At 35.2% G+C, this 24,922-nt stretch overlaps 1 protein-coding gene across 1 annotated transcript in view; it reads right to left on the reverse strand.

The window, feature by feature from the left end:
- Nucleotides 1–24,922, reverse strand: part of LOC111155566 (Rho GTPase activating protein 12) — a 108,094-nt gene that overhangs the window by 46,922 nt on the left and 36,250 nt on the right. The window contains exons 4-6 of the mRNA XM_022515807.1: nt 11,938–12,201; nt 3,744–3,884; nt 2,518–2,598 (exon numbers count right to left, since the gene is read on the reverse strand). Coding sequence (XP_022371515.1) covers nt 2,518–2,598; nt 3,744–3,884; nt 11,938–12,201 — 486 coding nt within the window. The remainder of the gene's footprint in view (nt 1–2,517; nt 2,599–3,743; nt 3,885–11,937; nt 12,202–24,922) is intronic.

Here is a 24,922-nt window from a genome sequence, read left to right on the forward strand (position 1 = left end):
ATATATATTTTTAGATATATATATATTTAAATATATATATATATTTAGATAAATATTATCTATGGTTAATTTTAAATAAAAACCATGTGACAGGGCACCTGCATGGCTCAGTGGGTTAAAGCCTCTGCCTTCAGCTCAGGTCATGATCCCAAGGTCCTGGGATCAAGCCCCACATCAGGCTCTCTGCTCAGTGGGAGCCTGCTTCTCCCTTTCCTTCTGCTTGCCACTCCCCCTGCCTGTGCTATCAAATAAATAAATAAAATCTTTAAAAAAAAACAAAACCAGAATGTGACATAGCCATGAAGACAACAGAAAGATCAGCAGCTGCCAGGGGCTGAGGGAGGTAGTGAACAGAGGATCTTCAGGGCATTGAAAATACTCTGTATGATATTATAATGAAAGACATGTCAGTATACTTTTGTCCAAATCCACAGAATATACAACACCAAGAATGAACCCTAAGGTAGACTATGGACTTCAGGTGATTATGATTTGTCAATGCAGGTTCATCCTTAGTAAAGAATATACCACCCTGGGGAGTGATGTTGATAATGAGGGAGGTTGCACATGTGTAGGAACCAGGGATATATGAAAAATCTCTATACCTTCCTCTCACTTTTACTGTAAACCTATAACTGTTCTAAAAAAAATTAAGCCTTAAAAAAAGAAAGCCCACAATGTGATAATGTCTTCATAATTCTTTGTATGTTGAGTTTTGAAATTAAAATATAGAAGTTATCATCATTAACACTAATGTTATATTGCAAACAGCATTATTTTCAAAAAACAATCCTATTGTCTCCATGTAAATTTTAATACAACTTCTCATTTTCAAAGTATTAAAAAATGGTTAAAAATAGTTTCTTCTGCTGAGCTGGGCAAAAGAGAAAGTACTTGTGTAAAATACATGCTAAAATACGTGTAAAATATGTAAATACAAATGCTTATTTGAAGATCTGACAAGGCTTTTTTTTTTTTTAAGACTATCTATCTATCTATCTATTTATTTATTTATTTATTTATTTATTTATTTGACAGAGATCACAAGTAGGCAGGGAGGCAAGCAGAGAGAGAGGAAGGGAAGCAGGCTCCCTGCCAAGCAGAGAGCCCGACGCAGGGCTCTATCCCAGGACCCTGGGATCATGACCTGAGCCGAAAGCAGAGGCTTTAACCCACTGAGCCACCCAGGTGCCCCCTGACAAGGCTTTTTTAACACAAGAAAATTCTGGGGCTGTACCTGATAGCTAAATTAACTAAAAGAATTATTATTTCCTTTATCCTCACCCCTTACCCCCAAATCCTGAGTCAAGTTTGTATTATAGCCCTACATTATAGCCCTACATTGTTCCTTGATATCTTGGCATTTTAAAAGCTGTCAGATTTATAATGGAGTTCTTATGCTACTAGCTCAAGACAGTTCACAAAGGTGTTCTAAATAATCAAGTACTCACTGTATAGCTTATTACACTTATGTAATACACTTATTACACTATCAAACCTTATAATTTCATAAAATAGAGGTCAGGTAACATTCACATAAGAAGAAACCACAATTATTACCACTTTACTAGACAGTGTTTTCCAACCTTCAAGTTATTAACATCTAGTGATTTTTTTCTATATCCATGTATCTTTATAATAAGAGTACTTTTCTTTAAATTGGTTTACTTTGGCAAAAAGACAAATTTCTTTAAAAATTAAAGTCTATCTGGGGAGGGTATGTGCTATGGTGAGTGCTGTGAAGTGTGTAAACCTGGCGATTCACAGACCTGTACCCCTGGGGATAAAAATATATGTTTATAAAAAATAAAATTTAAGAAAAAAATTTTTTTTTAATTTAAAAAAATTAAAGTCTATCTAACACTACAGATATGTCTGCTAACATTGTCATTTTCTAAAACATCAAAATTAACTACCAATTAAAATTTAAACTTTTGCTCAGATATCATTTAAAATTATCTCAATACTAATAGTGTGACAAGCACATAACCACTCTGAAGCCCACTGCCTTAAGATCAACTGAGCCCTGATGTACTCATCTGAAAAAAGACAGACCCAGTGAGACCCTAGAAGATTTTATCAGCACATGCTGCTAATGACTGACACAATTACAACACATATTCACATATGAGAATAAACTGGAATACTGAGTCACTTTTTTCTCTTAAAAAAAAAAAAAAAGATTAAATGTTAAGACCAACCTCAAAAATTCAATATATGCAAGATGACTAGATATAAGATGGCCTTATTGGCACTGAAGGAAATTCTTATTTCCAGGAATGATGGAAAAACTGATTTCAACCAAAAGAACTTTTGAATAGGAATTATCAGTATTATATAGCAAAGATCATACACATCTTAGAGTATTTTAGCCAAAGGATTCTCAATGAATTCCGAAAAAAATGTTCTGCTTTTTAAAAGTTGAATAAAAATTTTAAAGTAAATCTGCTGAGACCATTTTCAGATATTATTATATCTACTATTTCAAAATATAAATTCAATGTTAAGGTTTATTACCTTTGGCAATTCCCATTCTGAACGAGATCCATCTGCACTGTAGTAATACTGTCTACCTTGATCATCAACATGCTTGAGCCACTATAAAAACAAAACAGGTGTAAAACAACAACAACAGAAAACAAAAAAAGTTTTTTTTTTAATTTAAGTAAAAGTGAGTTTAAGCTTATACAACTGGAGATATTAGATCTTTTTCTTATGAACAAAATTTTTTCTACATCCTCAAGAACACCGCAAAAAAAAATTTACAAACTTTAATAGATTTCTATTTTAAGTTTGGTAAAAGTAAATACACTCAATATTAAATGTGAATTTATTTCCTCTCTCTTCCAGTATCAAGCTAGTTCCAATGTGAAGCACCACTTAACACAAGAAAATATAACATAAAGACACACAGATATACATATATACTGGACACAGGGTCACACTCACTTGAAAACAAGGTTGGGAAAAGAACAAAAGAGAATATTTTTTAAATCTTCAAATATAAAACTACTAAACAATGTAAGCCAAACTTCGTGCAAACCCTTAGGAATTACCTCCTGTAGCCAACACATTCCTCATTCAATATCATTTAAGTAACACTAATAATAAAACTTCCTATGATATAATATAGGGACTATGAGGAGCAAAAGACTAAGTACTGCTAATTTAACATATGATTTTAATTGTGAAAAACTAATGTGTCATGTTCGAGTGTGAAGTAATTAAAGCAAGCACAATGAATCAGTTATCTTCTCTGATGATATCAGATGTTAATACATAAAATTTCAATATGCATTCCCGAACTAATTAATCATAAAGTACTAGATTCATGGTTTTTGTTTTACATAACTTGATTATAAAAGAAAAAGGAGTATAGAAAGTGAGGTGGTATATCATAGTGACACATGCTGAGAAAACTATTCCTTAAAAACCATTCCTTGAGAAAAATATAGAGTAATATATTTACTGACGAAGTCTTAACAGAATGACACTCAACAGGTCTACTCTTAAAAAGTTGTCTTAGATGGTTTTGACACCACAAAAATCACTGTAATTATAAGCAATTTAAAACCATGAATCAGTAGTTACATAATGAGTTTTCATGTTGTCAACTGGCATGATTTCAGAATTACAATAAAGAATATTTTCATGCGTTTTTTAAATACTACTAAAACTTCAGAACAAGACTATTTTATGCAAGGATTCTGCCCAAAAAAACTAGACGAGAAAAAAAAATGTACCTTTTCATTAGTATAGTCACTGGTATATAAGGTATGCCCACGTTCATCCAACTCTTCTGACCAACCCCTTGGAGGAGAACCACACTGACTATCTGACTGGCTGTAACAAATGCTGTGGTAGTTTTCTTCTGATGAAAGAAGCTATAAATAGTCAGAAACATAAGGATTTTTCTTCTTTGAATATATATATATATATACACACACACACATATGCAGCCGTTGCAAATCTAAACAATAAACGGTAATAGCTATAAGCACACTAAGATATCTTGACTATATCTGAAAATTTAATTCACAAATTGTTAGTCTTTCAAATGGTACAATGTTACATGGTAAGGGGAAATTAATAATAGTTATTTTATCACAATGATATAACCCTGGAAAAATTCACCATAATAAAATTGAAAACAATGTTTTCAGACTGAGAGATAAAATGCTACCTTCTATTATTTAATTCTGCTTTTGCACTGAAATCAGGTTAAAAACTGACAGGAGTGTGTATGGATATACACATCCATGTGTAAGCAAAATACAGGATGATGGTACTTCCTCAGACTGAGTTTCTTGAAAATTCTCATGCCTGGCAAACAATAGTGCTCAATAAATAGAATTATTATTTTTTTAATGTGTGGAACTGGGGGGGGGTCACTAGTCTTGTAATACTGTATTTTATGTTCTCATTTATTGCTTTTATTTGTCTAATTTATTTCCTCAATCACATGTTTATTAAAGATAGTTGGAAACTAAATTTCAAAACAGGAAAAATAATATTGAAAAAATTCAAACAATAGAGAGGTGAAAAATTCAGTATGGAAGTAACTTAGGTATGCTTTACTTTTAAAAAGCATGATAAAATCCAGACATACAAGAGAAGCAAATAAGAGTGACAAAAGTTAATTTCTGCTTTTTCAAACAATAGGCACCATAATGTAAGTAGCAATTTGCTTGCTGCACTTAAACTTCATTCACGAATATTTACGAGATTAGAGTTCTTGTTAAATGACCCCTCCAGGATCACTTCTAGGTAAAATACTTCCTGCAATTAAATCTGACTCAAACTATATCTTCTATCATCATAATTTGGTCTAAAACACTTAACTGTGTAGATTCTCAATGTTGTAGAAAAAAGAAACATACTAATAGTAACATGTTCACAAAAACTGACATAGACAACTTTACAGAAACCCTGAGTAAAGTGACCTATATACATTTTGTAAGAGTAATGTTAAAAATGGAAAACCTATTTTAAAAATCAAGACTTGTTTTTAAATTGAGATCACTTAAGTACAGTACAATAAAATCTTCTAGAAACAGAGAAAAGAAATCTATACAATGGAATATTATTCAGCCATAAAAAAGAACAAAATTTTACCATTTGCAACAACATAGATGGACACTACGGCCATTATGCTAAGTCAAATAAGTCAGAGAAAAACAAATACCATATGATCCCACTTACGTGGAATCTTCAAAACAGAACAAGCTAATAGATACAGAGAACAGACTGGTGGTTGCCAGAGGTGAGGGAGAAGGCAGGTTCACCCACTGGGAAAGGGGCCAAAAAGCACAAACTTCCAGTTATAAAATAAATAAGTCATGGGGATATAGATATAAAGTACTGCATGGAAAACACAATTAATAATACTGTATTACATATGTGAAAGTTGCTAAAAGAGTGGATCTTAAAACTTCTCACATGACAAAAAAATTCTTTACTAGACTTAATGTGGTGATCATTTCACAATATACACAAATATAGAATCATTACATTGTACACCTGAAACTAACAATGCTGTATGTCAATTACGCCTGTATAATAATAAAATTAATTTAGGAAACAAAGTCACTAAATCAATATTTTCATAAACATGACTTTCTAGTTAATAAAATGCTCCCATAATTTCCCAATTTTTGTGCAGTAAGATGTTCCTTTTTTTTCTTTTTAATTTTAAGATTCCATTTATTTATTTGGCAGAGAGAGAGAGATTTCACAAGCAGAGAGAGAAAGGGAAGCAGGCTCCCCGCTGAGCAGAGAGCCCGACGCAGGGCTCGATCCCAGAACCTGAGATCATGACCTAAGCTGAAGGCAGTGGCTTTACCCACTGAGCCACCCAGGTGCCCCAAGATGTTCCTTTTTTGCATGAAGAGAAACCTCTGGTATCTCAACATGTTTTATTATTTTATAGAACCAGAGGTAATGGAATGCTTGGATGGCTCAGTCAGTTGGGCATCTTTGGGCATCTGCCTTCAACTTGGGTCATGACCCCACGGTCCTAGGATCCCACATCAGGCTCCTCATTCTTTTGGATGCCTGCTTCTTCCTCTACCTCTGCCTGCCTATGCTCGCTCACGAGTGCAGTCTCTCTCTGACAAATAAATAAATCTTTTTTTTTTTTTTTTTTAAGGTAGAGGTACCTCTAAAATCTTGGTATTTACTACTAGAAAAGAGCTATTTAGTGGCAATTAAATAAAATTAAGATTATTTTTGGTAAGTATTCTCTAAATGTTAGCTGTGCTATACTCATAACTCCATTCAGCAGGGTACTTGACTCAGTAATTTTGCGGTATATATTTTGCAGCAAATATAGCCTTATAGAGTGGGCTACAGAGGTGTTCCATTTACAGGACAATGACACGTAGGTACTGAAATGACCACCTGGATTAAAACAATAAAATATTACATAAATTTTTTTAAGAATCATCAAAAAGCAAAAGGCTAAGAAATACTCAGAGGTCAAAAACTAAGTAGAATGTAATGACCAGCTTTCTCTTTGAAGGCATGTGTCAAACCTCAAACTAGAACATTAGTTTTCAAGGCATCAAGTATTGGGGAACAGGAATTGAGACTACCAAAAGTACGGAGTATAACTGGATTTCCCCGTGATAAAGAACTGACACCCCAAAGTAGTATACCCTCAGATTACCAGCGAGACAGAAATAAGTTTTGTCCTTTTATTCCACACAGTGGAAATAACAGGAATCTTCCCAGATAAGTGGGGAGAAATGGGAGAATCCCCAACCGCACACCAGGCTTCACGTGATCTAAATTACTACTACTTAGATGGCCTAAAAAACTAAAGCTGAAAATTCACTTTCAAATGTTTACAGGATACTAGCTTCCTGGCAGAAACAAAAGCAAATCCTCTCTGACAGAACAAGCTTTCAACCCGAGCATTAAAGACTTCCTATATATAAAAATTTCTAAGCACTATATATAGTCACATATTAAAACACACATACAGGGACACCTGGGCGGCTCAGTCAGTTAAGTGTCTGCCTTCAGCTCAGGTCATGATCCCACGGTCTTGGGATCAAGTTCCACACTGGGCTCCCTGTTCAGCGGGAAACATGCTTTTCCCTCTGCCTGCTGTTCCCCCTGCTTGTGCACTCTCTCTCTCCCTCTGACAAATAAATGAAACCTTTAAAAATAAATAAATAAAACATATGTGGACATGATGTGAAACAAAACACCATGATTAACAGTCACCAGAAAAGCAGACTAATTCAACTCTTACAGGTCACGATCTCAGGGTCCTGGGACTGAGTCCCACATCGGGCTTCCTACTCAGCACAGAGTCTGCTTCTCTCCCTCTGCCCAAAACAGCTCACCCTCTCCCCAACTCATGGGCTCTCTTGCTAATAAATATTTAAAAATAAATTAAATTAAATACAAAATAAGACTAAAGAAAGATATGAAATACATTATCCTTCACTGGGTCTTTCAGTGCAGAAAAAAAAACTATAAGGGACATTACTTGACAAGTGAGAAACACTGAATATTAACTGTGTATTAAATAACATATCAATATTAAACTTCTTGGGCATGATAATTTTTCACCAAAAACTGACAACAGTTTTGCTGGAAAACATCCTTATACTTAGACAACAAAATTATTATGTTGTCTTAATCCAAATGGTTTAGAAAAGAAATTACTAGGAGGTAGAAGGAGGAAGAGAAGAAGCAAATGTGGCAAAACGTTAGAACAGTTAAATCTAGATGAAGGGCTACCTAGTACGTGGATGTTCACTATACTGTTTTTTAGGCTTAAAACTTTCCAAAGTAATAAGATGAGAAGCTCTCCCAAATAAATAAAAACTAAGATGTTTTTAAAATTTAAGGACTGGGGTGCCTGGGTGGCTCAGTGGGTTAAGTCTCTGCCTTCAGCTCAGGTCATGATCTCAGGGTCCTGGGATGGAGTCCCGCATCGGGCTCTCTGCTCAGCGGGGAGCCTGCTTCTCCCTCTCTCTCCGCCTGCCTCTCTCACTATTTGTGATTTCTCTCTGTGTGTGTCAAATAAATAAATAAAATCTTAAAAAAAAAATAAAATTTAAGGACTGGTTTAATAATAAAGATCAAAAATAATGAACAACAACTACATCAAAAATGATTGAGAATGAAGCACAAAGAGAAACAGAGATAAAATTCACAAGTAAAGGGAAATCAAAAGACATGACCAATGCAAGCAGATTAAATATTCATCTAATCAAAGTTCCAGAATGAGAGGAAACAGAAAGTGGGACAGAGGCTATATATAGACAAGTAGGAATTTTCTAGAACTAATCAAAGATAGGACTCCTCAAGTTCAAGAATCCCAACAAAAGGGGCACCTGGTGGTTCAACCGCTTAAGAGTCTGCCTTCAGTTCAGATCATGATGGGGGTGGGAGGGTGGTCCTTGGTTGGGCTCCTTGCTCAGTGGGGAGCCTGCTTCTCCCTGTCCTTTGGCCCCTCCCCCTGCTTGTGCTCTCTCACTCTCTCTCTCAAATAAATAAAATAAAATAAAATAAAAAAAGAAAGAAGAAGCCCAACAAAACCCTGGGCAGGAAATAAGATACCTTCACCTAATCATATTATAGAAAAATTACAGATACGAGATCTTAAAAGCTGCCAGCCAGAAGGGACAAGATGTTCTTCAAGGAATGAAAAATCAAACTGACAGCTGATTTCCAACATCAACAATGGAAGCCTGAAAACAGGAGAATAAGATCTTCAGTGAACCAGGAAAAAACAAACAAGTAAGCAGTCAACTTATAACTGTATATCAAAAGGCGCCTAGGTGGCTTAGCTGGTTGACTGACTCCCTTCAGCTCAGGTCATGATCCCAGGGTCCTGGGTTGGGCTCCTTGCTCATCAGGGAATCTGTTTCTCCCTCTCCCTGTTTGTGCTCTGTCAGATAAGTAAGTTTTTAAAAATCCTTTAAAAAAGAACTGTATATCAAGTAAAGATATTCTTCAAAAACAAGGAAAAATAAATTTCTAGACAAAAACTAAGATTGTATCACTAACATCATCACTAAATTTTAAACTAAGATTCTATCACTAACAAATCCTCACTAAAAAAATTCAAAAGTATGTGCTTAAGACAGTAGTTATCCAAGATAAAAGTTATCCAAAATAATCTGATTTGCATAAAGGACTGTGGGGGGGGGAGTGCCAAATAGGAGGATGAATTTAAGAATCACCATGTACAACAATAAGGGGGCTAAAAACAGAAATAAAAGACAACAATAGCAAATGGCACATACAGTTCTCACTTGGCTCTAAAGAGCGAGAGGACGCTGACTAGGCTCTGGTGAGTATGCACGTTAACATTTCTACGGCAGGGTTTGCAACAGCAGCACTACTGACATTTAGGGCCAGATGAGTGTTGTGGGAGCTATCTTGTGTATTACGGGATGTTTAACAGCATCTCTGGCTTCTACCCACGAGATGCCAGTGGCCCTCCTTGAGTTTAACAACAAAAAAATGTCCCCATTGTCTAATGTCCCCCTGGAGGCAAAACTGTACCCAGTTGAGAACCATTGCTCTAGGATAACCACTAAAATAATAAGCTCTGAATTAGATGGAAGAGTTAACACTTATTCCCCTTCTCAAACCCCACTAAAAGTACTGAAATATGTTTTAAAAGACTTATACTACCAAGAATAGGGAGAACGCAAGATGTGAGCAATCACAAAACTCTGGAAGCTGAGAAGCAAATGAACAAAAACTAACTCATCTACAAAGAAAGCAGATTCTAAAATGGCAGAGGGAGGCTGTGGACTTGGAGAGGGAAGCGAAATCCAACCACTTTACAGAGCAGAATCTTCAAATGGCTCAGGAAGTGACAGTATTAGGTCCTCCTGGAACTAGGGGTGAAGGCAGGGGTACTGCAATGAGGACTAAAACTGCCAGAATCCCCTTCCTTCAGGCCTGCTTGCTAGGTGTGCACCCTTCCCTTTTCTCAGTTGAAGTACAGGAATTCATTAAATCTTATGAGAGAAAAACAGTAAGATTCTGATTTGGAAGACAAGAAGCACAACTGGGACACAAGGTACCAAACAGAAACAAGGAGACTGAGGGACTATAAGCAAAACTAATACTGACTACCAACAGGCTGCAGCCCTGACTTTCCTGGCAGATTTTAAGACTTCTGTGAAGAGTGAAGACTGAGTAGTCTAAAAGAAAGACCTAATGGTCTTGACACTGGAGACTCCTGGCAAGCAGCTGATCCGTATCACCATACACGGAAGTTCAAAATGCCCTCCAACTGTGAGGAAAAAGGTATTTCCAACCTAGAACTCTATACTCAGCAAGCTACCAATTAAATGTAAGCACAGAATATAAACATTTTTCACATACAAAGTCTCAGTACCACCTCCTATATGCAACCTTTCTCAAGAAATTATTAGAAAATGTGCTCTAGCCACTTTGTAATTAACTATTTTTAAACAATTTGTGCAGAGGCCAAGTAAGCAGAGATTCTGATATACAAATCACTCTCATCTATTTATTAATATGGAAAGCTAAAAAGCATGCTTAAAGTTGCTGTACTTTAAATTTCCTTAAATTATTCTATAATTGAACTCTCTCTAGTTCTTCCAAATTACTAGATTTTTACTTTATTATTCACATACAAGACAATGTAATTTGATATCTTTCTAGATCTACAATTCAAATAACTTTCTCAACATTTTTCTTATTATAGTAACACAAGAACAAATTTCTCTCACTACTCTCGATCTCATTCTTGAACACTAAAAGTACAAGTTATCACCAAACCAAAGCTATAAATAACCAACTGAAAAATAGGACAAGAGGAGTCATTAACTACAAAAAGCTTTTTGATTCTGCTAAATACAGGATGCACCACCTGATTTTTCCAGCTCCTACCTAACTGGAATTGTTTTTATTCCACATGCTTTCTGTAAGAGCAGTGTGTCCTATGCAGGCATAGGGGCCTCCCTCTATCCAACAGCAAGATTTAATTCCATTCTGTCAGTTCTACCTCTCCTGCATGTCCAAATGGTCCCAAGGAATCTCTCCAGACCTCTGACATGACTGCCTCTCAAAACATAGCTGGCCAAGTTCACTGTACCACCCTCTAAAAGGTGCAGGTAAAGGTGAAACAAAGGTTGGGGTGGGGGGGAGTAGTAGTATGAACACTAGATACAGAAAGTAATGATTTTAGACTAAACAGTCATACTTTACAAGATGGCCCATTTATAGCAAAGGAATTACATTATACTTATTTTCCTTACATATAAATAAAAAGTGATCTTGCACCTCTGACTGAAACTGAAAAGCATCTCAGTAGTCACAGCAAACCAATACAGAAAAGAGTCTATTTTAACTAGTTCATAACTTTGTTTTTATTTATGTGGCTAAGTCACATCGTATATTTTCTTTCCTTTTTCTTTTTTTTCTTTTTTTTTTTTTTAAAGATTTTATTTATTTAGGCAAAGAGGCAGGCAGAGAGAGAGGAAGGGAAGCAGGCTCCCTGCTGAGCAGAGAGCCCGACGCGGGGCTTGATCCCAGGACCCCGGGATCACGACCCGGGCCGAAGGCAGAGGCCTTAACCCACTGAGCCACCCAGGTGCCCCTTCTTTCCTTTTTCTAAAAAACATCCCTGATTTGGCAATAACAGTAACTATATTGGTATCTTCTATAATGTGAGGAAAGCCACTGGTACTAAGCAATTTTAAATTACTTAATTCAGGAACTAGTAAACACATTATAAGGTTAGCTTCTGTCTATTAGTTAGATATTAGAATTTGCATTAATATAATGAAACTGGGAAAGAACATTTAATAGCTTAGAGATTTCAGTGTTCTATCATTTCAATACCAAGAAACAAACCGACTCACTTCCTTGGACTTGAATAATGAAAAGAGAGAAAGTTTGGTAAGCCACTGTTGATTCCTTAATTATTCATACCTCTTGGTCTCCTGGACTCTGGAACTCTCCCTTGCTTATGCTTGTATCCCGAGTCCAACGAGGTGGTTTCCAGGTTCTTTCCTGGGTTCCTCTGTTATAGTAATAACAACGCCCTGAACTGTCTTTATGAGTCTCCCATTCCCCATTAATCTGAATTGCTGGGCTCCCAGGAAGCGGAGGGAGAGCAGACTGGGATATTTTCAGTTCTTGTAGATTAGCATAGACAGGAGAATCTGGACGTCCTTGATTTGGAGGTGTTGTTGCCTGCGAAAAATGTGAAATATTCATGCTTAAACTGGCATAACATTTACAAATAAAAATTAAATGAAACATGAGACATAGAAAATACATATAAGCTTATTTTAAAACACATATACAGGTATATATATTCTCTCTAAAGAAAAAACAATTTCACAGTATTAAAATTCATGATTTGGTTGAAGAAAACATAAAAGCTTCAAACACAATCCAAAGGATACTTAATAACTTTCCCTCACCCTGAAAGAATAGTCCACTAGAAGTCAGGAACTGTGAGCTCCAGTTCAAGATCTGGCACTAACAAGTTGCAGGACATTGGATTAGATCACCTCATTCTTCCTGAAATTGAATTTTTACATCTCTATAAATGAGGGAATCAGATTAAACCACAAAGGTCTTCTTTTTCTCTGAAAGTCTATGATTTTAGGCAATATTTTTAAAACACGAAAAGTCTTACACATGCGTAATTCAACATTTATTCAGAAAACTATCAAAAGAAAGATTTTGATAGAAAACTATCAAATATTAAATCAGGAATGTAAAAGTGAAAGATAAAGGAGATAAAACATTTCAGCTAAGAATTTACTACATTCCATTCTTTCTCAGCTAGAATTTCTCAATACCAATAAATCATATAATCTCCCTAGGTTCCTTATTTGTGAATTTCCTAACAGTGGAAAAATAAGAATCAGCAGTAACTGATTTAAATGCTTAATCTCAATCTACAGCTTTACTTATTATTTTTATATGTTTCACTAGATGTCAGTCAAGAGCAGAATATTCTTCATGCACTTTGCATTCTCAACCTTCATGCACTTTGCATTCTCAACCTTCGCACGGATAACATTTTGGGTCAGATAATTCTTTACTGCAGGGGGCTATTTTGTGTGTTTTAGAATGTTTACTAGCATCTCTACCCACTATATGTTAGATGCATTTCCATTGTGTCTATTAAGAAGTATCCAGATGTTGCCAAACGTCCTCTGGGGACATTGCTGACCCTAGGCTGCTTTACTATATAAATCCTAGGGTTATATTCAGAAATTTAATTACTTCTATAATGTACCCAAGAGTTTTATGAATGCTTAAAAATACGGCATTTAAAAAAGGAAATGCGGATGGATACACTGAATCGGTCTTAATAAAATTAAAGTACTTTAACTTCTAAAATATTATTTTGTCTGTAAATAATTATAATGGATATAAATCACAGAATAAGATTTAAAAGAGAACACATTAAAAATAACTGCAAACATGACTACGTATGTAAAATGATTACATTCAGTCTTTTTACACATGGTAATTACCCAACTACTGTATTCAATGATACAAATGAGACTGTTTTCTTTGAAATGTTAGCTTTGAAATTAGACTACCACCAAAGAGCACCTTTCTATGAAGAAAATCTATCTAGGAAGACAGATTTCCATGTAGTATTTCTCTTCCAGACCAATTCCATATCCTGGTGAATTAGCCAAGGTAACAATGTTTCTCTTACTACAATGAAGTCTTTTAATATAACAAACAATTCTATATAGCAAATCATTTCCCAGAACCTTAACTAGAGAATATTTATCCAACAAGTGTTAAAAGAAGTTCTTACTTTGATCCTGATACTTTACTAGACTTGGAGAAATAAAGACACCAAGAAACGCCATTTTCTAAAAGCTGTTTATGGAAAATTATATTAAATCTTTAAGAAACAACCAATTTCTATTATTTAAACAGTTCAAACAGTTTTTCTAATTTAAAAAACTGAAATGCTTCAACACAGTTTATGAGGCTAGCATAATTCTAAAACAAAACTGGAGAAGAATTAAATGAAAAAAAAATTATAAACCAACCTCACTTATAAATATAAATGAAAATATATGAAGTAAAACATTAGCAATCAAATCCAGCACTGCATTAAGTAATTCAGGAAAGAAGTAGAAATATAAAGAAAGTCTGTCTAAGCAAATAAAGCCTAAACCCAGCAGGGGAAGAGAAATAAAGATCAGAGGAGAAATCAATGAAATATAAACCAAAAGAACAGTAGAACAGATCAACAAAACTAGGAGCTGGTTCTTTGAAAGAAATTAATAAGACTGATAAACCCCTGACCAGATTATCAAAAAGAAAAGAGAAAGGACCCAAGTTTAATAAAATCATGAATGAAAGAGGAAAGATCACAACCAACACCAAAGAAATACAAACAATTTTAAGAACATATTATAAGCAACTATACGCCAGCAAATTAGATAATCTGGAAGAAATATATGCATTCCTAGAGACATATAAACTACCAGAACTGAACCAGGAGGATACAGAAAACCTGAACAGACCCATAACCAGTAAGGAAACTGAAGCAGTCATCAAAAATCTCCCAAAAAACCAAGAGCCCATGGCCAACAGACACATGAAAAAGTGCTCATCAGCATCAACCGCATCACGGAAATACAAGTCAAAACCACAATGAGATACTGCCTCACGCCAGACAGAATGGCTAAAATTAACACGTCAGGAAACAACAGGTGTTGGCAAGGATGCGGAGAAAGGGGAACCCTTCTACACTGTTGGCGGAATGCAAGCTGGTGCAGCCACTTTGGAAAACAGTATGGAGGTTCCTCAAGAAGTTGAAAATAGAGCTACCCGACAACCCAGCAATTACACTACTGGGTATTTACCCCAAAGATGCAAATGTAGTGATCTGAAGGGGCATGAGCACCCCAATGTTTATAGCAGCAATGTCCACGATAGCCAAACTATGGAGAGAACCGAGATGTCCACCAACACATGAATGAATGAAGATGTGATACACACGCACGAATATTATGCAGCCATCAAAAATGAAATCTTGCCATTTGCAGTGATGTAGATGGAACTAGAGGGTATTATGCTAAGCGAAATAAGTCAATCAGAGAAAGACAGTTACATATGATCTCAGTGATATGTGGAATTTGAGAAACAAAACAGGGGATCATCGGGGAAGAGAAAAAAAACAAGACGAAACCTGCTAGGGACACAAACCATAAGAAATTCTTAATCATAGGAAACAAACTGAGGGTTGATGGAGGGAAGAGGGAGATGAAGGGGCGGGGTAACTAGGGGACAGCCATTAAGAAGGGCATGTGATGTAATGAGCACTGGGTATTATATAAAGCTGATGAATCACAGACCTGCACCTCTGAAACCAATAATACATGATATGTTAATTTTTTAAAATTAAGTAAAAAAAGAAACCATCTAAACATCCAGAAACAGAGGAATGGTTAAGTAAACAATGATATATGAGGCAATTTATATATTTGAGTGGCAATAAAAATGGCGATGATTTTTAATAACATTATAAAAAATTATGAGCTTAATGGGAATAACAGAATATAAAACTGCTTCTAACTTCCAAATAAACTCCAACTAAAAATTTAAAAGTATGGAGAAAAACCAACTAAAACATTATCAGTCTTCTCTGGATAATGGGGTTATGTATAATTTTTTTTCTGTGTGCTTTATTTCCCTATTTCATTTTTTCCAATTTTACAGTGAGAATTACTACCTTTAGAGTTTGATGAAGATAAGAATCCAGGGCACTTGCTCAGTCCAGGAGACTCATAAAAGTGACAATAAGAGTATTCACATGTAGTGTTGTTATGACTAGTCTTTCTTAACAGGTGGTCAGTGGATCATCTGTATCAGACTCAGGAATGTTTTTCTTTAAACTTAAAATTCTTGAGTCATATCCCAGAGTCACTGGGGGTGGAAAATGGTGAAGGGTGATAGTCAAGAATCTGTATTTTTAAGTATTCTATGGGATCCTTATGTACACTATTATTTGGAACACACTGATAAAATTACATCTTGAATGCACTCAGGGCAAACTAGTCCCTCTGGTCCAATAAACTTCTATTATAAAAATAAAAGTACTTACAGACAATTCTGTTCATAACACCAGTTGTTTCTCTGCAGATAACTAAAAGAATTAAAATAATAACAGCCACTTTCAACATATGAATCACATAAAAATTAATTTTGGAAAATTTTTAAGACTTAAGTATTGTGCACTTAAACTGAACAAAGCACCTTGTTCATGAACTGTAGACAAGAATAAGTGTTTTTTCAGACAAAAAAAATTCTTTAAAGGAGAGCACAGAAACAAAGTTAATTTTATGGGCCATATCTGTCATTAATTAACAACTGAATTGGGACTAGTACCTCTCCACATGACCCAATTTTATATTTAAAAAAAGCCCTGGCCTGTTCCACTTTATACAGAGACTAAAATAGTCCTCCCACTATCCACAGAAAGAAAAAATTGGGGAACCATATATATAAGAAGGTAACTTTATTTTATTTTTTATTTTTTTAATTTTTGGAGGACATCAGGAAAAGGAAGGGAAAAATCAAGGGGGGGGAAATCAGAGGAGGAAGATGAACCACGAGACTGTGGACTCCAAGAAACAAACTGAGGGTTTTAGAGGGGAGGGGGATGGGGGGATGGGTTGGGTTGGCCTAGTGATGGGAATTAAGGAGGGCACGTATTGCATGGAGCACTGGGTGTTATACATAAACAACGAATCTTGGAACACTACATTAAAAACTAATGACGTACCGTATGGTGACTAACATAATAAAAAATAATTTTTAAAAAAAGAAAATAACTCTAAACTTAGACTCTCCCTGAATCCCTACTTAATACCAAAAAACACTGAGATTTGTCCTCTTTTTTCTTTAACATTAGTTCAAGAACTGCTTCTAAAATAAACTTCAGAGAATGGCAGAATACATAGTAACTAAGGAGCTATACCTATTGTTTCTTAAATAGCATATGCTACCCAGTATTAATACTCAGGTACCTACCTTTATAATAACCATTAAAAAAACAGTGACAATGATGAATTATATTTACATAAATATGTTTATGTTTATGTTACTGAATAATCACTTTAAGTCCCTGCAGCCTATAATCATATCTTTGATTTAGTTTATGGGTAAACAAACAAAGCAATTACCAAATATCAGACTCCAAAACAAAATTTAAATTATTTTTTAACTCTATTTTAATTCATGTGGAAAGAAGACATTTATGTGCCTTTGGTAATTTACCTGCTTAAACTCTGCCTTACCATAACTGCTAATTATAACACTGGGCCAGTTAACAGAATAGAGGACAAAATAATAACCAACAAGCCAATATTCAGTTAACAACACTAAAATTTGTTTTAGTTTCACAACTGAAAATCATGTATCAATTTTAACTGGAAAATATAACTTTTCAAAAAAAATCTTTTCGCTTAAGACCAAATTTTAGGGACAAAAACACATTAAAAAACAAACACCTTGTTTGACAATTTTACAATATAAATTCTAATGTTTGCATCTTAAAGCATGACCGCACTGAGATTTCAGGGTCTGCAGAGCACAAGGACGTTTTCTCTGATTTTACTTACTTAGCTAACATATGAGAACTAATTTCGAGCTGTGTGGGAGACGTAAGTAAGACAGTTCCTGTCCTTAAGGGCCAGCAACCCAAAAGAGAGAGACAGATAATAAAACTATTCCAATGGCGTGACTACGTGCTGCAGAGAGCTGCATGTACAGGATACTCCAGGGGCACAAAAAAGTGGCAATAAGCAAGAAGACAGTGAGATGTGATGTGGAAAAAAGGCTCACAGCAGAGGTTTAACTGGATCTGTAAACGGAAGCAGGAGGAAGCCAAGGAAGTCCAATGGAAGTGGTGAAGGGCGCTTCAAGTACATTCAAATCTGTTTTTAGCTGACATAACACAAAGAAATAAAAAGCGGCCTTCCCATAATGAAACATAACTAGTGGCTAAGGAAAGTCAGCACTGTGAAAAGCTTTAATAAATATTATTTTCAGGGTAAAAAAAGAACAACCAAAAAAAAAAAAACCCTTTTCTGTAGTTTTTCTATTTATTGCACTTGAGGTTGCTCAATTCCTATTGGGTTTGATACCTTATATTCATATACTAAAACTTTTTTAGTCCCTCATCTTTCATCTTGTTTCTGTCCTCTTCCCCTCCTCTTTGATCACCTTGACCAACAATTGAACAACCCCTTTACACCATCAGAGATCTGCCACCATTTCCGCCTCTCCCCTGACAGACAAGAAGGCAGGAAGTAGGAAAGCTGTGAGGTAACAAATGCTTATTTCTAGGAAGCCATAAACAAACATACTGATCAAGTCATTTCTGTGCTACCAACCTGCAAAATCAGATGCCAGCTGACAATACTGCAATCATGCCATGCTGTACACTAGATTTACTGGAAGGTAAAGACCGTCTGTACCTAGAGGGTGTACAGGTAAGAGCTGACAGACACCACAGGGAAAAGACCCAGGTAAAAGGGACCTATACATACATAGTCACGAGGGTGTGCACGATTAGGAAGTTTATCATAGGTACAAAGACCTGCCAAAGAAAGAACAGAAGACAAACTTCCCCTTAAAGATTAAGCCCACACCCACGTCCTCCAGTAATTTTCTGTTGTGCCCTTACATGCGCCTCTTCCTATAGTCTCACGATGCTGCAGCTTACTGTGGTACTTACTACACTGTACTGTAATCTCAGATTTACTCATCTGGCTTTTCTTCTAGAACTTGACTATCTTTAAGGTAGAAATGTTTGCCTCGTTTATCTCTTCATCTACAGTGCCTAGTATAGCACCTGCACATGGTAAACACTCAACACATCCCTGGATGAAAACTACTCTCATATAAACTAAGACGCTATCATGGAATTCATATACTGAAATTAATTCCTTACTCCTGTTTTATTAGGCCATGAATTTGAGCTCTCCAACATCCACCTCTCTCCCTTAAATGATGGACATGTATTTTGAAAGACCTACTAGAGTGGATCCTTCGCACACTCCTCAAATTCCTTATATCCTCAGCCTGAACAACCATAAACAGCTGGTTCACCTCTTTAAAAGTCACCTTCTCTTTGAGACGCTCCTCTATTCCTCAATGTAGAATTCCCATCTATCTAGGGCAGCACCGACACAAATATAATGTGAGCCAGGTATGACATGTAAAATTTTCTAGTGGGGGCACCGGGGTGGCTCCGTCGTTAAGCATCTGACTCCTGATCTCAGCTCAGGTCTTGATCTCAGGGTTGTGAGTTCAAGCACGACAATGGGCTCCATGCTAGTCATAGGGCCTACTTAAAAAAGAAGTTTCTAGTAGCCACATTAAAAAACTAAAAAGAAGGAGGTGAATTGAATTCTAATATATTTGCTTAACCCAATACATCTAAAATATTAGCATTTTACTACATAATCAATATAAAAATTACAAATCTTTAAAATACAGTGTATACTTTATAGTGTATTTCAATACAAATCCTAAAATTTTCATTGAAGTACTTGATCTGTATTTAGATTTCATAAAATTTACAACTGAAAAAACAAATTCACATACTCAAATTATTCTATATCAGTTTTTAAATTTAACTTAAAATAACTGAACTAAAATAAATTCTGTTCTTCAGTCTATCAGCCATGCATGCATTCAAGTGCTCGATAACCACACATGGCAACCGGCTGCTATACTGGACAGCATCAATCTATAGTATTTTGTGTTTACGTATTTCCCCTCATACTAAATTATGTTCAGTTGTTACTTTTCAGTCTCTCCAAAGAAACTCAAAGCCCAAGAGTTTAGAGCAAGATCATGTCTTAAACACACTGTATTTTCAAAGTCTAGAAATGAATAAACTGAAGATCTCTTCTCAAGCCCTGACTCAGATTCTGAAAAATTTTCCCAGTAACTACTTTCCCAATCCATAGAAAATTTTTGAAAAAAGAAAGATAAATGCAACAGCTGACAGGAACTAATAATTTACTGATGAAACCTCATTGTTAAACGTGTACTGAAAGTATTCAACAAGATATGCTTGTCCTTGGTCAGTTAAGCAAACAAAATTCTCCAATAGGACATTATGCTGAAAGAGCAAGACTTAGCTACAATTTTATACTGATGAAGCAACATGCAATGGCCTGGTCCACTGCCATTCATTATCACAAATCTCTCTCTCCAGGAATCTGAATGCTAACTGTACGATCAGCATTCAGAGGATGACTAAATAATACTCTATGGCTTCTGAAAGTTCTAGAGACTAACAAGTTTATGGCACAATCACGAATGAAAAGAATGAATCTGTGTTTACTTGTTGAAAGCACATAGTACACACAGAAGTCTAAGCTTAGACATTGAGGTTTCTGGTTACAGCCAAAAATAGAATTTCAAAAAATAAAAAATAAAAATTAACCAAGTACACGGTACACATTTAATTGGCTGATATACCATCCTTTCTGTCATTTTCTGAAAAAAAACCCATTCTTCTGTTTTTTTGGGAAATATGATTCTGAAGTAAAATATTCTGAAAAACTATCTAAGGAAAATATAAATTGTCACTCAAATGAACAGAACCAAATAAATGGATTTCTAACTTACCACATGTACCAATTTGTTAACAAGCCCGCATGACAACACTGTAATACAGTTGCTTGAATAATCTAATAAATTCCAAACTCAATGCATAATTTATAGAGTTTAAAGTATGATATCCTTAAAGCTGTACAGAAAACCTTATACCTATACAAAGCAAATAAAAAATAGATGATTTTCCATCACTTTAATGGCCACTTTATACTAATGAAGAAATATTTAAGCCCTGAATTCCTTAAAAGATATTCAGAAAAGGTATTTAGACACATATAGATGAACCTAATATAAAAGTATGTGTGTACATTCACCCATATATATACCTGAAAAAAATCAAAAGACTATATATAAGTTCTTATAACTTGTTTCATGAAATTATGGCTGGTTTGTTTACTTGTATTCTCTTATTTATTCTGAAGTGAGATTAAAAAAAAATTGTAGAAGAGAAAAAGGCCATTAGTTTTAAACCTATGTAACAATTCTGAAATGAAATTCTACAGCCTAAGCTATAAAGGCAAGAACACACTGATGATACCCATGGAAGTCAATATCTAAAACTTTAAGTTTACCTAGAAAATCTAGAGCAGGCAAGGAGGAAGGGCTAGTTCACAGTCATGAATACACTGGGTTCACTCTAAATCAGAAATGTAGTCACTGTGCTTAGAACTAAAAGCCTCATAAGCCACAATGAGAATATGGTTCCCAATTAAAGCAAGTTCACCAAGTTGCCAAAGGACAAAACAGGACAGGGTAGAGAAAAGAAAGGTAAAATGACGTAGAAGGAGACTGTTTGTAACAACAGTGATCAAAAGTCTAACACCTGTCCAAATGAGCAGTTCATCCTCAAGTTTCACAAACTAAGGCCTGTCTAAACACTGGGTAATCTCTCTACAACCATCAGCACCATCCATTTCCAGAACTTTTTTCATCTCATAAAACTGAAACTCTGTACACATCACACGGTAACTCTCCATTCCCTCACTCCTCAGCCCCCAGCAACCAACATTTCCATTTTCCGTCTATAATGAACCTTACCATGCTAGGTACTTCATGTAAGCAAAATCATACAATATTTGCCTTTTTGTGACTGGTTTATTTCATTTTATGTATTGTTCTCAAGATTTCATCCACACTGTGGCATGTGTCAGAATGTCCTTTTTAAGGCTGCATAGTATCCCACAGATACTGTGGACAGCAGATTTGGGACTTTTCAGCCTCCATGATTGCATGAGACAAGTCCTATAAGTCTCTTACAAAGTGTATCTATAGATACCCTATTGGTTCTTTTTCTCTTGAGAAACCTAATAAGAGCCCTTTTCTCTTCAAACACCTCAAATAAAATTTACCATTAACTCTAAAAGTCATCATTCAAGAAAATAACCCTGATACCTTACATATTTTCCACATCTTGACATCCTTACATATACATGGAAGACTATTAATCCAAAAGAGGGGGGAAAAAATCAGCACCTAAGTTTAAAAGTAATTTTGTTTCTCTAGACCTCCTCATATATCCTTACTGCCAAAGAGAAAAATACAAAACATTCTACTTATATTTCAAAGTACATGAAATAAAATTCATCTATTAAGTACACTCGAAATCTAGAGTTAATGCTATCGAAAACTGCGGTTTATTTCCCAAATCCTCAGTCTCCTCTTAGGGCTCTTCAAAACTAGTTCAACTACAGTTTAGAAATTTTTTTAAAAGGCTCTTAAATACAATAAATATGGGGCACCTGGGTGCCTCAGTCAGTTAAGTGTGTGCCTTCAGCTCAGGTCACGATCTCAGGATTCTGGCATCAAGTCCCACATCAAGCTCTCTGCTAAGCAGCGAGAGTCTGCTTCTCCCTCTCTCTCTCCATCTGCTCCCCCGCCCCCCCCCCCACTTGTGCTCTCTCTTTCAAATAAATAAATATTTTTAAAATATGTTTTTAAATAAATAAATACAAAAGATACGTTCCCCTAAGTCAAATTAACTACTGACCCTCATCTAAAGACTCAGAATTACCCTATCCTGTCCTAATCCTGTTGGTCTCCTCTGATTCCAAATCGCTTATTTATACATGCTTGCAGCTTTTCATTAGGTATCTGAACATTCAAGAAGAAATAAAAAGGTTTTCATCCAGGGTTCAGAAGTCTCTGTATGTAAAAACAAATGAGAAAATCTGTGATAGAGACCTAAATTAAGATTTACTAACTTCTTGTTTACTGTGTCTATTTAGGATACTGTTGCTCTTCAGGATGAGACACACTGAACATGGCATAAAGATGCTTTGCTCCTTTTAACAGAACAAAGTGCTAACCATCGGAAGGAACAAGTCTGGTTATCACAGTTTTCAATCTTCATACTCTCAGTGAATGCACTAACATGGAAACTACTGCGTAACAACAGTGATACAGCACAGGAAGTGACTACTATAAAAGTATCCATATTTTTCTATTTATATTTAGTTACTAGAGGAACATTAAAATTTATTAATTCCCACTTCAATCATTAAATCTGTAGCTGAAAGTTTAAAAGATCACATTCCTTCCCACTTGATTATACCTAAAGAAAAGCTAGTTACTTAGTTGTTATAACTGATAAACACTATTTTTCCTTAACTCATTTAAATTACAGTAACAGAACTGTCAATGAAGAAAAAAATACTTGAAATACGAAATAGATGGTCTTTCTTTAAAAACAAATAATCTGGGACGCCTGGGTGGCTCAGTTGGTTGAGCAGCTGCCTTCGGCTCAGGTCATGATCCCAGCGTCCTGGGATCGAGTCCCACATCGGGCTCCTTGCTCATCAGGGAGCCTGCTTCTTCCTCTGCCTGTGCCTGCCATTCTGTCTGCCTGTGCTTGCTCTCTCTCCCTCTCTCTCTCTGACAAATAAATAAATAAAATCTTTAAAAAAAATAAAAATAAAAAATAAAAAATAAAAACAAATAATCTAATCTTTAGGTATAGTTACATTACTGGACTGTTTAACAATACCACTGACATGACACGGGTGCTTAATTTTTTTTCTTTAAGATTTATTTACTTGAGAAAGAGAAAGGAAAATCTGGCATACCTGAGAGAGATGTTTTACTAAACATCTTACTTACTAAACATATTACTTACTAATATGTTACTAACATATTACTTACTAAGCTACGTAATAGAACTTTAAAGTTTTACCATACTTTGCTGGCTAGAAAAGGGATGCACTAAGCTGAACAAAGTATTAGACTCTTTTTTAAATTATGAAATATAGTTACAAAAGGCAAAAAGAAAAGTAAACTATCTTCTAACAAAAAAGGAATTTTTCTGAAAACAGAAAATAGGATTAAAAAGAAAAAAATACCACAAAACAAAACTTCAGCAATCTACTACTCCAGTAGAACCCCTGTTGATGTCTTAAATGAAGTTGTGAACACGTCACTTAAAATTTTTAACCTTCAAACATCTTGTACTTCTATAATTTCAAAATGAAACCCCTAAGCGTCCTTTAATACAAAAATCTGGACAGTCTTAAACCAGCTGATAAAGTTATTGAGCAATCAAATAAGAGCAAAAGTTTTGTTTCAGATATTATCTGTAGGATAATGTTTCTGCAATTTTTATGAGCATTTTATTGTATTTCACACTTATTAGTGAGCCAAAAAAATAAAAACAGAAAAAAATAGTACAGCACTCCCCTATATTTGATATAGAGACAACCAATCTATAGTCCAAATCCAGCTTGCAACACATTTTTGTAAAAGAAGTTTTATTGAAACATAGCCATACAGTTTCCATATGGTCGATGGCTGCTTTTATGCTACAATGAGAGTTGGATACTTAACAGAAACCACATAAGCTCACAAAACCTAAAATATTTACTATCTGGTTCTTTACAGAAGAACTTGGCAACTCCTATGAAGATGCCCTCCCCATATTCAGCTACATTTTACTAAAACCAAGTACATAAGAATTAGATGTATTATGTATTTCACTGCATTCTTCCTCAAATAAATACCTCAAATAATTTACAAAATTTACATCCATTCAGCATTGACATTCTCCTATAAATTTCAGAAAGGAGTAGCAGAAAATGCAATCCAGCTTTTACGTTAACACTGAGTTTCAAACAATTTTCTTAATTCACACATAAGTTTTAATACCTATTTAAAAGACAAGAATAGTTCTCTGAACTACAGACTTAGGTATCACAAAGACCTTTAGAGACTGCCTTTAAAAGAATTTTATTTTAAAATAAAACTTCAGGGATACCTGAGTGGCTCAGTTGGTTAAGGTCTGCCTTCAGCTCCAGTCATG

Source organism: Enhydra lutris, unplaced genomic scaffold (assembly GCF_002288905.1).
Source record: "Enhydra lutris kenyoni isolate GAN:26980312 unplaced genomic scaffold, ASM228890v2 scaffoldscaffold42, whole genome shotgun sequence".
Classification (NCBI taxonomy): domain Eukaryota; kingdom Metazoa; phylum Chordata; class Mammalia; order Carnivora; family Mustelidae; genus Enhydra; species Enhydra lutris.